Source organism: Cryptomeria japonica, chromosome 7, assembly GCF_030272615.1.
Source record: "Cryptomeria japonica chromosome 7, Sugi_1.0, whole genome shotgun sequence".
Taxonomy (NCBI): Eukaryota; Viridiplantae; Streptophyta; class Pinopsida; order Cupressales; family Cupressaceae; genus Cryptomeria; species Cryptomeria japonica.
Window position 1 is genome coordinate 65,907,835 of NC_081411.1, and position 12,239 is coordinate 65,920,073.

The 12,239-nt window shown below is 36.9% G+C and overlaps 1 protein-coding gene across 1 annotated transcript; it reads right to left on the reverse strand.

Annotated features, from left to right (window-relative positions):
* Positions 1-744: 744 nt before the first annotated feature.
* Positions 745-1,131, reverse strand: LOC131856428 (uncharacterized). The gene has a single exon (XM_059208220.1). It carries the CDS (start codon positions 1,129-1,131, stop codon positions 745-747), a length of 387 nt encoding a protein of 128 aa, XP_059064203.1.
* Positions 1,132-12,239: the final 11,108 nt, after the last annotated feature.

Genomic DNA, 12,239 nt, shown 5'->3' on the forward strand with positions numbered 1-12,239 from the left:
CGATTAGCTCCAATAATCAATTACAACTGGTACAATATCTTTCCCTTCAAGTACAACAACATCACAACATTCTGATGTACAGGATTGATAGAAAAGTCTCTAGAGAAATCTCTCCTTCTCATCACCTGAATGTCTACAAAGGGTTTTTACCCCCTTTTTATACACAAATTTAGCCAAAATTAGGCTAAAATAAATAACTCCAAAAATAATCTTCTCCCCTAATAATAAAGTACGAATAGACCCCTTTACCATTTTAGGGGTTCAAACAATCTTCATATTTTAGGGGTTTGTTTTTACCAAGACCCCTATTTACATAAGGATTGGCTGATGAAGATTGTTTAAATAAAGTGACCTCCATAATTAACTCTGAGGCCCTCAATGGCACATCGGTCATAGCCTATTTTGGGCCACGTGGGGTCATAGGCTCAACCCCCATGCAAGCCATACACTAGTTTTGTCCCTATCCACATTGCATAAAAGAAACTTTACCACTTAAAACAATAAAGAGGACATGTGGCATAGCGGTGGAAGTGTCAACTTGTAAGGAGGAGGTTACGGGATCAAAACCCATGGATAACAATTTTGTCAAATAGTTCAAAATTCTCTAATTTCAACATGTCACGTGTCAACCACTGATTGGTTGAGCTTATTTTTGGAGCATTGAAGATACTTAAATTTTAAGTGAAAAATATCCCTTGGATCAGGCCTCCCCACTGGAGAGCTTTTGGACCTTTGAAAGCTTGATTACTCAGAAAGTAGGTGAGGGTATAGTTCCCTCACTTTACCAATCTCTGTCCATTTTGCCTTACCAGGATGCATTCCTTTTTGTCCCACTTTAAGGTACTCGATAGCACCTCTTTTTGAAGATCTGACATTTCTGTCAAGAACGACATCCTCTGGCAGCTCTGACATATACTCAGGTGCAAGGTCATCAACTAAAGGAACTTGAATATTAGCCTCTTCATTGAATATCATTGGAGGCTCATACAACTTCAAATTTTCTACATTTACAACTGAGTAAATTTGAATATATGGAAGAAGATTAAGGTGGAAGGCATTGGTACCGATCTTTTCCAAGATCTCAAAAGGACCATATCTGATTGGCTTCAACTTCCTTCCTTCACCTTGCATTCTTTCCTTGTTGATATGTAACCAAACATGGTCACCAACTTGAAAATGATGATCTATGTGATGCTTGTCATGGCGAACCTTGTATTTTGCTTGGCTCTGTTCCAACTATGATTCTACTGCCTGATGGATTGCTTGGACCTTCTGGATGAACTTTAAAGCCCTTTCTACATCATGGCATCCATCTACAACATCATCCTTTCCAAAAGCAAAGTCCATTGGTGTCTTTGGCAAGTAGCTGAAGCAAGTCTCAAAAGGAGACCTCTTTGTAGAAGAATGTGTTGCATGGTTGTAAGCACATTGCACATAATAAAGATTCTCATCCCACAACTTAGGATGCTTGCTACAGTAACCTCTAAGCAAATGAACAACTGTCCTATTGACTACCTCTGTCTGTCCGTTAGTCTGTGGATGGAAGGCTGTACTCTTCTTTAGCTTGGTGTCCATGAGTCCCCACAAAGATGACCAAAATTCCCCTAATAATTGAGAATCTCGATCTGATACAATAGAAGTAGGTAACCCAAAATGAACCCATACAAATTGGAAGTACATATGAGCTGTCAGTTCAGCAGTGACCTGTTTCTTACATGGCATTAAAATACACATTTTGCTGAACCGATCAACAACAACATACAAATAATCATGACCCTTCCTAGACATAGGTAAACCCCCCACAAAGTCCATAGACACACTTTCCCATGGACGGGATGGTACAAGTAAAGGTGTGTACAAACCCAATTTCCTGTTACTTGGTTTACTGGTTGCACACATTACACATCCCTTTATATACTTTGTAACAGTTTCCTGCATATGAGGCTAGTAACAATACTTCTGCAATTGAACCAATGTTTTACTTACCTCGAAATGTCCTGCAATCAAAGAGGTGTGTGCTTCTCGAATCACCTGTGCCTGTTCATCTTTAGGAACACATAGTTTACCCAAGTGGTACAATAAGTTATCCTACACCTAGTAATCTTTTTCTTCTACATGTTTACCCTGGATTAAAACTGCATATATATCCTTAAAGTTCTCATCATTAGCATATTGTTCCTGAAAACTTTCACGAACCATGGAACTATTTTTAAGGATTATCAAAGCACTCTTAACTGGAGGCCTAGAGAGCATATCTGCTACTTTGTTATGGGCACCTTTCTTATACTTAATTACCAAATGAAACTGTTGAAGAAAACCCATCCACCTAAAATGCCTACTTTGTTGCAGTTTAGACTGTGAGTGCAAATACTGAAGTGGTTGATGATCAGTGTGGATTACAGTTTCTTTGCCCATTAAGTAGTGTTTCCATTTCTTAACACTCTGAACTAAAGCATAAAGTTCCTTATCATAAGTGGAATAGTTACTTACTGCTCCCGAAAAAGTTTCAGAGTGGTAGAAGACTGGTTTACCTCCTTGCATGAGTACAACTCCCATGGAAAACCCACTTGCATCTATCTCAATCTCAAATGGTTGATGTAAATCTGGTAAAGCCAGAACTGGTGTAGTGCTCAACTTTTCCTTCAAAGTGTTGAAAGCCTTCTATTGTGGACCTCCCCATTGAAAAGTTGTTTTCATACTAGTCAATGCATGCAATGGTGATGTGATAAAAGAGAAGTTTGCAATGAACTTCCTCCAATACTGAACTACACCTAAGAAACTCCTGACTTCTGTGATTGTACTTGGCTTAGGCCATTTTACAATACAATTGACCTTCGCAGGGTCTACTTTCAATTGACCATACCCTACGACATAGCCTAGGTACACTAAGGATGTCTTAGCGAACTCGCATTTAGACATCTTTACAAAAAAAAATTCTTTCCTTAGTACATCCAAGACTTTTCTAACATGAATTACATGATCTTCCCAAGACTTGCTGAATACAAGAATATCATCTATGTAGACTATGACAAAATCATTAATAAAAGGATGAAAGACATCATTCATGACTCTCATGAATGTAGCTGGTGCATTACAAAGCCCGAAGGGCATAACCAACCACTCGTAAAGTCCTTGTTTTGTCTTAAAAGTGGTTTTCCAAATATCATTTTCTGCAATTTGTATCTGATGATATCCACTACGCAAGTCTAACTTAGTGAAATAAATTGCATGTTTCAACTGATCAAGTAAATCATCAATTCTAGGAAGAGGGTACCTGTTCTTTACTGTTATCTTGTTCAGAGCCCTATAGTCGATGCACATTCTGCAAGTCCCATCTTTCTTTGGAACCAACACAATAGGAGAACCGCAAGGAGATGTACTAGGATGAATAACTCCTTTCTCAACCAACTCTTGAACCTTCTTTTTGATCTCTTCATTTTGCAAGACTGATAACTGGTACATGCCAATGTTTGGAAGTGCCACATCCTGCTACAACTGGATCTCATGTTATATCTCTCTCTTAGGAGGCAATCCTTTTGGTTCTTGAAACAAGTCATCGTAAGTGGAAACAACTTTGACTATTTCAGCCTTATGTTTAGGATGGCATCCCTTAAATGCCTCAGATGTTTCATCTTCTTTGGCTTTTACAAGCATTAATACAAAGTTCTTACTAGAATTGACTAACCTTTTCATTTGACTAGCATTAACTAGTGCAAGATTAGTCTTTATCTTATGTGTCCGTACAATGTATTCAATCTTATCTTTAAAACGATGTCACTTGTTCTCCCCCCTATAGAATATAGCCTGTTGGTCATATAGATAAGGACTCCCAAGTATAAAACCACAAATATCTAAAGGGACTACATCAGCTTCTACCTTGTCTACAAAGTTTGCAGTGATAGCAAATCTTATCTTACATTGTTTAGTTACTTGCAATTGTGCATCATTGCAAACCCATCCCAGAGGGTATGGTTTTGGATGAAGTATTGTAGTCAAGTTAAGCTTTTTAACAATTTCTTCAAATATCAAGTTAACTTGAGAACCCGTATCAAATAATGTATCAACTTTAGTATGTTTGATAACAACCCGAATATGAAATAATCCATTCCTTTGCTTATCATTCTTAGGAGTAGAATCTTTACTTGTACTTGCACTTATATTAGAAGAACTTGTAGCTGATGAGAGAGATCTACCCTTTTCTTTACCTTGGATTCTAGCAACAATGATCTTTGTCTCATCTCCAGAGTTAGGTCCAAGATCCTGTTGAACTATAGCAGCAGTCTTTTGTTTGTCTTTGTTTCCACCATATTTCTTTGGCCTCTTTTCAGGGTGTAGCTTCTAGCACCTAGAATCATCATGCCCTGCTTTCTTGCAATGTGAGCATGTGGGTTTTTCACCCTCTTTCTTCACTGTAGTTATCTTTTTCCCCTTCCCTTTGTTTTGGGATTTGTTCTCAGACTTAGATGGCTTCTTATCAGACTTATCAATAAAAGAACCCTTACCTCTTAACTCTAGGTGTGTGGCTTGGACACAGACTTCATCAAAGTTACTAGGATTCAAGACCAAAATTGAATGTCTCAGATAAGATTGAAGACCACCTATGTACTTAAGCAACGCGTCCTAGGTATATAATGGAACATTTAATGCAATAGCCTTCTTTTTGAATTCATGGGTGTAATCCTAGACAAACTAACCTTTCCCTTGCCTAAAAAGTTGCCAGTTCATCATTAACTATTGCATATGGCCTAGGGGATAGAATTGCTTCTTGAGAGCATTAACAAAGTCTGACCAAGTTAAATTGATTTTACCATGTTGTGAAGACCCATCCCGAATTCTACTCTCCCACCAGGTTAGAGTTGTACCTCCTAATTGAAGAGTAGCTAACTGGATCCTATTGGCATCATCTAAGAGGTTTTGGACTCCAAAATAGACTTCAACCTATTGAATCCAATCATCTAATTTTTCAGCATTTAATTCCCCACAATACTTTGGCAAATCAAATTTTACATCCAATTTAATTCTAGGCTTATGTGAACTCTTGACAAGAGAAGAAGACTCAGAATGAGTAGAAGAGGGAGAAGATGGGGAAGAAGGAGAAGAAGGAGATGGGGGTGTTTTTGGAGGCTCACGGTCACCTCCTGGTCTTTTTCCTTTGTTCTCATGAGCTGCACATCTTCGCATCTTTTCCTCTCTCTCTTGTACTAAAACTTGTACAATGGTTTCCAAATTCTGAATAGTCTTCTGAATACTCTTGTCTTCAGAACCTTCTCCACCACCTTTTCCTTCCATCTGTGATGGTGGATTAGTTCTTCATTTTCTGATCTTAGGATTATATTCTTCAAGCTTGCCTTCGCCTCATTGAATCCTAGATCTTGTTAGCATTCAATTCTGCAATACTAGTCAAACAAAGCTCTGATACCAAACTTGATTTGATTAGGATCTATGACTATTGCATAACAAATGCTTATAGCAATTACATAAGTTAATTCAAAGCTTTAATTTGACTAAATTAACATAATAATTCTTAAATGAATAAAGAATAATAAAGGTAATGAACTAAAAGAAAGAGAGTAGAAAGATAGAGGACAAAACACAGTTGATAACGAAGTTCGTCCTGGTGGACTACGTCTCTGGGTCTTGCTCCAATAAGGGGACCGATCTGATTAGCTCCAATAATCAATTACAACTAGTACAATATCTTTCCCTTCAAGTACAATAGCATCACAACATTCTGATGTACAAGATTGATAGAAAAGTCTCTAGAGAAATCTCTCCTTCTCATCACCTGAATGTCTACAAAGGATTTTTACCCCCTTTTTATACACAAATTTAGCCAAAATTAGGCTAAAACAAATAACTCCAAAAATAATCTTCTCCCCTAACAATAAAGTACGAATAGACCCCTTTACCATTTTAGGGGTTCAAACAACCTTCATATTTTAGGGGTTTGTTTTTACCAAGACCCCTATTTACATAAGGATTGGCTGATCAAGATTGTTTAAATAAAGTGACCTCCTCAATTAACTCTGAGGCCCTCAATGGCGCATCAGTCACAGCCTATTTTGGGCCACGTGGGGTCATAGGCTCAACCCCCACGCAAGCCATACACTAGTTTTGTCCCTATCCGGATTGCATAAAAGAAACTTGACCGCTTAAAACAATAAAGAGGACATGTGGCATAGCGGTGGAAGTGTCGACTTGTAAGGAGGTTATGGGATCAAAACCCATGGATAACAATTTTGTCAAATAGTTTGAAATTCTCTAATTTCAACACGTCACATGTCAACCATTGATTGGTCGAGCTGATTTTTGGAGCATTGAAGATACTTAAATTTTAAGTGAAAAATATCCCCTGGATCAGAGAGCTAGGATGCAAGATGTAAGACCAAATGCTCAAGATAATGAAGATGATAAAACTAGATTGATTCCAAATTAAAGATTAAAGGATACTATATGATGTCCTAAAATATGATGCAAATGCTAAATACTATAATGCTAATGCTAATGCGTGAAGATGAATTGAATGAGATCCTTAACCTACAAGATGACTATAATTTAGATTCACAAAGAGATTAGATGAATTGAAGAAGGAACGGGATCTATTTATAGGCAAAATAGAGAAATGGATGGCTGAGATTGAGTAATCTCAACAAGGGTTAGGATTAAAAGTTATCAATCCATGGGAGAGATTCAATTCAATCCCAAGTTGACAAATGTCACCTTGAGAGGGCTTGAGAGGATTATAAATAAGCATTAGATGCTAATCAAGCAATCAAGGATAACCTTAAGGAGTGACATCATTGGATAATGTCATTAACCAGGGAGGCATGCTATTACCCAAGAGGTAAACTCTTGTGCAACATGGGAAAATGGTTAAGGGACAACCATCATGGCTAAGGGGTGTGGGCTTGTAAGAGGCATTAAATGCTTTATAATAATTTGAGGGCTAATTTGTAAGAGCCTTACAAATTTGGGGAACTCAACAAGTTATCTTGTTGAAAAAGGTAGAGTCTTCAACACATGATGAAGACTTTCCCCAAATTTGGAGAAGTGACTCCCCCAAATTTAGGGATGGGACATGATAGGAGGATTAGACATGATTAGGATGGGATTGTGAGGCTTCTAGAAGAATGATTAGGGGAATAATAAAAAATGTAGGATTTTGCAAGTGGGGAGGGATAATAGATATTTTAACAAATTAAAATGGTTTAATTTAGCCAAAAGGGATGCAACTTGCATTTGTAGGATTTTGCAAGTGGGGGGGATTTTGAAATAAATTTTGATTTATTTAAATGCAAAAGGGGATTTTGATTAAATGTAGATTTAATTAAAATGAGAAAGGGGATAAATGGATATTTTTAATTAAATGTCTAGAGGGGGGTATTTAATTAAATGTGAATTTAATTAAATGGCTTAGATAGAAGAAGGGGAATATTAATCAAATCTTTAATTTGATTAATGGTCCAAAATAGAATAAAAGAGGTTATCAGTTAAACCCTAGTTTAATTAATATGAAGAATTAGGGATAATTAAATGAAGAAAATTCATTTAATTCATTGTGCAACTTTTAGGTGTCTATAGTTTGAATCAAATCCCAAAGGGATATTTTAGCAGGAGTACCTTTAAATTGTTTAATGAGATCATATTCCTTGCCAAGAGTTAGTGAGATACGAGGTGCTTGAGGAAGAATAGGTTGAGGATCAGGAAGAGAAGTTGGGATAACCGAAGGAGGATTAGATTGCCTATTATTTCTTGTGTTGTAGGTATGGGAAACTGCATGATGACTCTCCTTAGTTAATTGTTAAGCATAATTATAAGGATGCTTAGTGGGATTTCTTCCTTTCATAGTAATGATAGGTTTGTTAGGAGTACAAAAGGAGTCATGACTATATCCACCTTGAACTGTGAAAAGAGGTTGTTTAGAGAAGGGTTAAGTTGAGGAAGGATAAGCACCATGGACCACAAAAAGAGGCTTGCTATGTTCATTCACATTTATCATGTTGATTAACCTTTTATATGTATTTTTTGTTAGAATATTTAGGCAAAGACATAAAGTCATCAAGGGCATCATCCAACAAAGCATGGTCATATCGGTTGAAAGGTTTATCTTTTGATTCAAAAGGAGACATATCCTCATAAAGGGAATTGATTTAAGCAACCATGTCACTAGATCTAGTGGAGGAGTTGATAGGAATGTACCCATGAGAGGAATCATTCAACTCATCTTTCTCATCACCATCGAAATGGCATAGTAACAAGGTTGATTAGTTTTCGGCAAAATGAGGGTTTAGAAGGCTTAGGGTTAAAAAACACTTCTAGAGATTCATCTAATTCATCCTTACTATACTCATAATAAAAATAATTGCATACATCATCAAAAGCATAAACATCTTGCAAATAAATATATTTGACATTTTACGATGGAAATTGAATGAAATTTAAACACACAATGCGAGTAAAAAGGAAAGATCTTTTTCTTTTTGTTGAATTTTTTCACTTTTTTGGGAATTTTATGTTTATAAAGAAAATGAAAAGATACTAAGTCTAGATATAATAATGAAATGCAATGAAAATGAGATTGGATTCATGTCAGGTTCACCAAAGATGTGTAGGGGAAAAAGTAAAACTAGGGAAACAAACCCTAATCCGACTCTTACATACACACTCATGGAATACGAGAGAGCCTAGGGAGGTAACACACTTCATCTACATCTTGTGAGGAAGAGAGAGCTAAGGATTACCTCTTAGGGTTTCTATTCCCTTGCTGCAAATTGGAGATAGGAAAGGTGCAAGTATACACTAGTAACCCTAATCTGAAAATGTAAAACTGAGAATAATTGATTAGCTACTGAAAAGTACAAATTAAGAGGCAAATATAGAGGTGCATCTATGTCAAAAATTTGAGCTGAAATTTCTCAGACTAGGGTGTTGCTCCACTATCTTGATTCTACAGACCTGAAGTTGTACCTATGAAACTAGAATCTGAGACCTGAAACCTGTTGCTCTACCAAATCTTGCTAAAAACAGGGTGCCATGCTCCTATCCTAGGAAGGACCAAGGTACCACACCCCTATCCTAGGGGTATCTGAGGAATTATGGCCTCTGGAATAGTCTTTGTGCACTTTGTTGGTCCTAAAACTTGTAGTGATGCTCAAATCCAAATCTGCACCTGTAGCTGAAAAATAAGGTTTTGGGTGGCTATATAAGGTTTTTCCTTAGTCAAACCCTCATTATGGTGATTTCCACCTCAATGAATAGCCTATTTGTAGAGTAAAATAGTGTGTGCAAGAACCTTGTGTGTGTGTAAGATCCTAGGATGAGAGAGAACAATCCAGAGCAACTCTAAAGAGTAAACCCTAATTGCTTGTAATTGACAATAGAAATACCCTAAATCAATGACGCAAAGTGATCTAAAGCATAAATGTGAATCAAATTGATGTAATGAAGTTCATGCAAAGACATGGAAACAACATGAAACCATACCAAACCCTAGGGGAGAGGTACAAGCCAATCTTCAGTTGATGATCTCGTGTCACTTTCCTACATCTTCAAAAGCCCCCAAATGATGAAAGAATGCTTGATGAATTCTTTGAAAGGTGTTTTTTAATGTTATTGAAGACTTAAAAAGATCTACTCTTTCACTACATAGAAGGTTTCTCCAAAAGATTTCTCTAGATTCCCCTTAGATTCCCTCAGATTCCCTTCAAATGAAGAAAGAGATCTCTTATGTATGAAACCCTAGATCCTAATTTCATCTTTAGACTGACCTAGGATTTGAATTTCCTGCCAATCTTTTGGGGATAAGCATTATAATATCATAGGATTATGCTCCTAAAATTTCTAGAAAAATGTGGGGATAAGCATTATAAGCATGGTGGAGAATTCACTTTCGGTGAGTTTAATAACTTTTGTGACAAGCATGGTATAAGAAGACAATTTTTTGCTCCTTGAACACCTCAGTAGAATGGAGTTATAGAAAGGAAAAACAAAACTATCTTGAATGCTACTAGAATAATGATGATGAAAGCTAACCTACCTCATATCTACTAGAGAGAAGCAATTAGTACAACGGTTTATACATTCAACATAGTACATATCAAAGGAGAAATTGATGTTGATTGGGCTGGAGATGTTGATGACCAGAAAAGTACTTCTGGTGGAGCTTTCTTTCTTGGAAAGAAGTTGGTTTCATGGATCAGCAAGAAACAGCCATGTACTTCTTTATCTAGTACTAAAGTTGAGTATGTTGTTGCTACTACTAATTGTACACAAGTTTTATGGATGAAGCAAATGTTGAAGGATATAAAGGTGGATTGTGATGCACCGGTAGTTATTCACCACTGCTATTGATATATCAAAGAATCCGGTATTTCATTCTCAGAAAAAGCACATATCTATCAAATATAACTTTTTAAAGGAGAAATTGGAAGCAAATGAAGTTAAACTGATTTATGTGAATACTAAACAATAAATTGTAGATATTTTCACTAAATCTCTATCCAAGGAATCATTTGAGTACCTAAGAGACAGATTGGGGGTTTCTGCCCCTCCAATAGAGACTTGATTAATGCAGTTTGGCATCATTCCAGTATGCATTATCAGAGATACTATTCATTCTAACACTGATGTGGGATGCTACTACTTAGGGGGAGTAGTCAGCTTTGATATTTAGGGTTTATACTTTTGCTTTGATATTTCTGTCAGGTTTCTAGCATTGATGTCAAAGGGGGAGAGATAGTGATGTGAAAAAGGAATTCAGAACTTTTACAGAGATATTATTCAAAGGGGGAGAGGCATTGATATTCAGAGCTATATGCGGGAGATTGTTGGTTGTCTTCCATAGGGGGGGACTTGTTTGGCATTTCTTGGTACTTAGATGTTTTTCACATCTAGTGTTGCCATCAATGTCAAAGGGGGAGATTGTTGGCCATTTAGTGGAATTGATTATATGTTGCATTAATGTTTTGTCATTGATGTCAACACTAGCTATTTGGATTCTTTACCGACACCCTTTTGGTCCTAGTAGGTTGAGTAGTTTTTGGTTAACTTGGATCCGACATGATCCGGTTGAGTCCAGTATAATCTAGTGATGGAATTGACTTGTTCATAATGCTTATACTCATATTTGGTCAATTGGTTTTGGTTTGGTGATTGGATGCTATTCTGCTTGCTATGAAGATTGGTTTTTGGTTCCGGCAAGGGTTTCACCGACATAACTTTTGGTGGAGATCTTTAATCCATTGCATAATTGGTGTTGGTGCCACTTCTGATGGAGTTTTAGGAAGTTGTTGGTGCTCTTGTTCACGACTTGGCATTTGGAGATCATTGTTGAGGCGTGTGGACCTACACTTGGTCTCAATTGATCTAGGTTATGGACTGGAATTGATGTAATGTGTGAATAGGACCTATTTCTGGGATGTCTTATGTGTTGGATATTATTTGTTTTGGTCTAAGGCCAATATGGTTTGTAATTGTGTAATTAGTTTATTGTCTAGTGGCCGACCTGATTATTTATGATCAAGGGTTTGTATAAATAAGATGTAAGATCTCATTGTAGATCATCATGGTTAATGTAAGAGATCATGATCAACGAATGTAACGTACAAATAATGTAATATCATTTAGGCAAAGGAGTTGGTCAACCATTGGAGATTGAATTAGGTTTATGGAAGAGGATTTAGTCCTCCGGTATTGAGCTTAACCAGAACTATACTCAGGCATAGGAGATGCTATCTTTTGTAGTTCAACACTTCTTTGGATTGTAGTATAGATTTATATGCAGTCAGTGAGACTCCTTTTGTGATGAGCAGTGTGCTCTAGGTTGTTGGCCTTCCTGCAAGTGTAGGCCCCTTCATTGTAAATTCACATACTTACTGCAAAAGTATTATCTAACTATGGGTAGGCTTCCCACCATGTCTTTTCCCTTTATCGAGTTTTCCACGTACAAATCTTGGTGTTGTGTGGATGGCTTTTCTTCTATGATTATTGATTATGCTTAATCGGATTAACTGCTATTTTGGTATTGTTGTTTTAAATTGCTAAAGCTTCTAGTAATTTGTGACAAATGATTCATGCCCCCCTGTCAGTTGTCTTTTGGTTATCTGAACTGTCTAACAATGTTCATGCACACTACCTAGCCCTCACTGCTCAAATCACAAAATAAGAAGGGCTACAACCATGGGGAAGACTCACTGCCTCACAGAAACATTCAGAGGATCATGAATTGATGAAATAGCATC

What these genes read in the sequence shown, in the direction of transcription:
- LOC131856428 (XM_059208220.1), bottom strand. Translation starts at nt 1,131, where the DNA reads ATGCAAGGTGAAGGAAGGAAGTTGAAGCCAATCAGATATGGTCCTTTT.